At 58.5% G+C, this 2,071-nt stretch overlaps 1 protein-coding gene across 5 annotated transcripts in view; it reads right to left on the bottom strand.

Moving 5' to 3' along the window:
* The window catches only part of LOC106744500 (serine/threonine-protein phosphatase 2B catalytic subunit 2-like), a 161,194-nt gene extending 159,161 nt beyond the window's left edge, over positions 1-2,033 (bottom strand). For all 5 annotated transcript variants that reach the window (XR_001374451.1, XM_014619342.1, XM_014619341.1 and 2 more), the window contains exon 1: positions 1,421-2,033. Coding sequence is in view for 4 of the 5 variants with exons in the window: in XM_014619342.1 (XP_014474828.1) it covers positions 1,421-1,472 (52 nt within the window). In the remaining variant the exon portion in view is untranslated. The remainder of the gene's footprint in view (positions 1-1,420) is intronic.
* Positions 2,034-2,071: the final 38 nt, after the last annotated feature.

Here is a 2,071-nt window from a genome sequence, read left to right on the forward strand (position 1 = left end):
GGGGGGGGGGGGGGGAGAAAAGGCAAAAGCAACAAAAACGCCGCCAAACAAAAACACGAGGGCGCCAGTCGGTAGGGCAGGTCGATGACCCCCGGGGGGATTGCCACCTGTGTGTCCTAAACCGGTCTATAGTTTTGGCCGCTCGTCCCCGGCGACGACGATTCCCGTCACCCTCCTCTTGTCTTGGCGGCAAGAAGCGGCGATATTTTACTTGCTAAGTCTCAGCCCCCTTTCGATACCCAGAGAGGATGGCGGGATGGGGAATATTCGCGACTCTTAGAGACGCAATATGCAACAAGTATTCTTAGTCGCACAACCGGGATATTCTCGAGGTTCTCCGAGAGAGAGAGAGAGAGAGAGAGTCGGACGTTCTCCGGTATCGTTTCCTTAGCAACGCGAGTCGCGTCCTCGCAACGTGCGTGTATTCGACGCGACCTGCGTGCACGTATGACGACGCGTCTTATTGCATCGCATCGCACGGTCAGCTGTTACGAGATGCGTTGCGTGAAGTTACGTTGCATTGCGCCGCAGACGCGCGAGAAGACGCGCGCGACAGCGCGTCCTCCAGACGGACCCGCGTTCCTCGACCCCGTGGAAACGAGGCTAACCGAGCGACGCGACCTCCGGGCGAAACCTCCGGGGAAGATGGCGGGGGTTGGTCGCGCGTGGTTAGAAGGTTAGGTTGTCGCGCTGCGGGTTACGACGTTATCAACCTTCGCACGCACTCGGCGGCCGGAAGAGCATCCCGACACGACTTCGGTCCTCGTCGTCGTCTGTTCTCCAGCCGGCGGAGAAAGCGATTTCGTTTGCGAGGCGTTCGCCGGACGAGCACCGGGTCAGGTCGATAGCAATGGCGCCGAGTCGCGAGTCAGGCGGAAAATCAATCGCGTGCACGACACGCGGAGTGTTTTGACGCGCCTACGCTCCGCTTCTCGTCTCGCGAGAGCGGAGCGGAGCTGCTCGTTGTCGCGCCAGACCTGAAACCGGGTTGCGATTCTCTCCGCGTACGAGCACACGGTGCTCGTTTCGCGTTTACGTGCGCACAATATCGTGATCGGAGCCTGAACAACACCGAGAGAGAGAGAGAGAGAGAGAGAAATCACACACCGGTTTCGAGACTGGCGACGTTCAAATGCAATTAAATATCGAAGAACAACAGACAACACAAATATACACCGGCGGGCAGGCACAAGCGACGGCGACGTTACCGACGGAGACAGCCGGATAAGACACGCACGCACGCATTTGCATACGAACGCGCATGCATACTCGCTCCATCACTCGCAGCACGCGTCGGAGCTTATTCACGCACGACCGGACGAACATACGTTCGTTCGTATGTTCGCTCGCTCGTCCGTCCATACATCCGTCTGTCCGTCGCACGACGCTGCTCGCGATGTACTTAATACGGTTAGCTTACTTTTGAACACTCGTTCCGTCGTGGAGAGCTTCTGCGAGTTGTTCGAGGTCATGCTGTATCAGGATAAATGACGGGTGGGCGCCTCACACTTTTTTTTCTCTCTCTCTCTCTCTCTCTCTCTATCTCTATCTCCTTCTCACTGCTCACTCCCAATAAAGTCGGGATCTCCTTTCGCGCTGTCCTCGCTCGCGCCCGCGCTCCGCGCCGTTGTCACTCCGCCCGCGCACCGTTTCCTTCTTCGCCGCTTTCTTTTTCCACTTCTTCTTCCTTTTCCCACCGTCTTTTTGCACTCTCCCCGGTGTCTCCCTGCCCCCCTTTTTCTTCTCCTCCTCTATCTGCCTCTCGTCCTTCTTCTCTTCTTCTTCTTCTTCTTCCTCCTCCTCCTCCTCCTCGTCCTCCTCTCCTCTTCCTCCTTGTTTCGCGTGCTTACTCGTGCGAGATAGCGGGCGCCCTACCTTCCGCGTTTACGGAGGGGTTGGGTGGAAGGAGAGGGCGGTATTTTCACCTCGAGAGCCCGGCGCGGCCGCCACACACACAAATGCACACACGCGCGCACGGAAATACGCCGCCGGGAGGGAGAGAGAACGGACGTGCGGACGGCTGGGGGGTCGGGGGGAGGGAGGGTGGCGGGGAGGGGACGGAAGTTATAGC

The sequence above is a fragment of the Dinoponera quadriceps genome, unplaced genomic scaffold, assembly GCF_001313825.1.
Source record: "Dinoponera quadriceps isolate SergipeBrazil2010 unplaced genomic scaffold, ASM131382v1 scaffold1266, whole genome shotgun sequence".
NCBI lineage: Eukaryota > Metazoa > Arthropoda > Insecta > Hymenoptera > Formicidae > Dinoponera > Dinoponera quadriceps.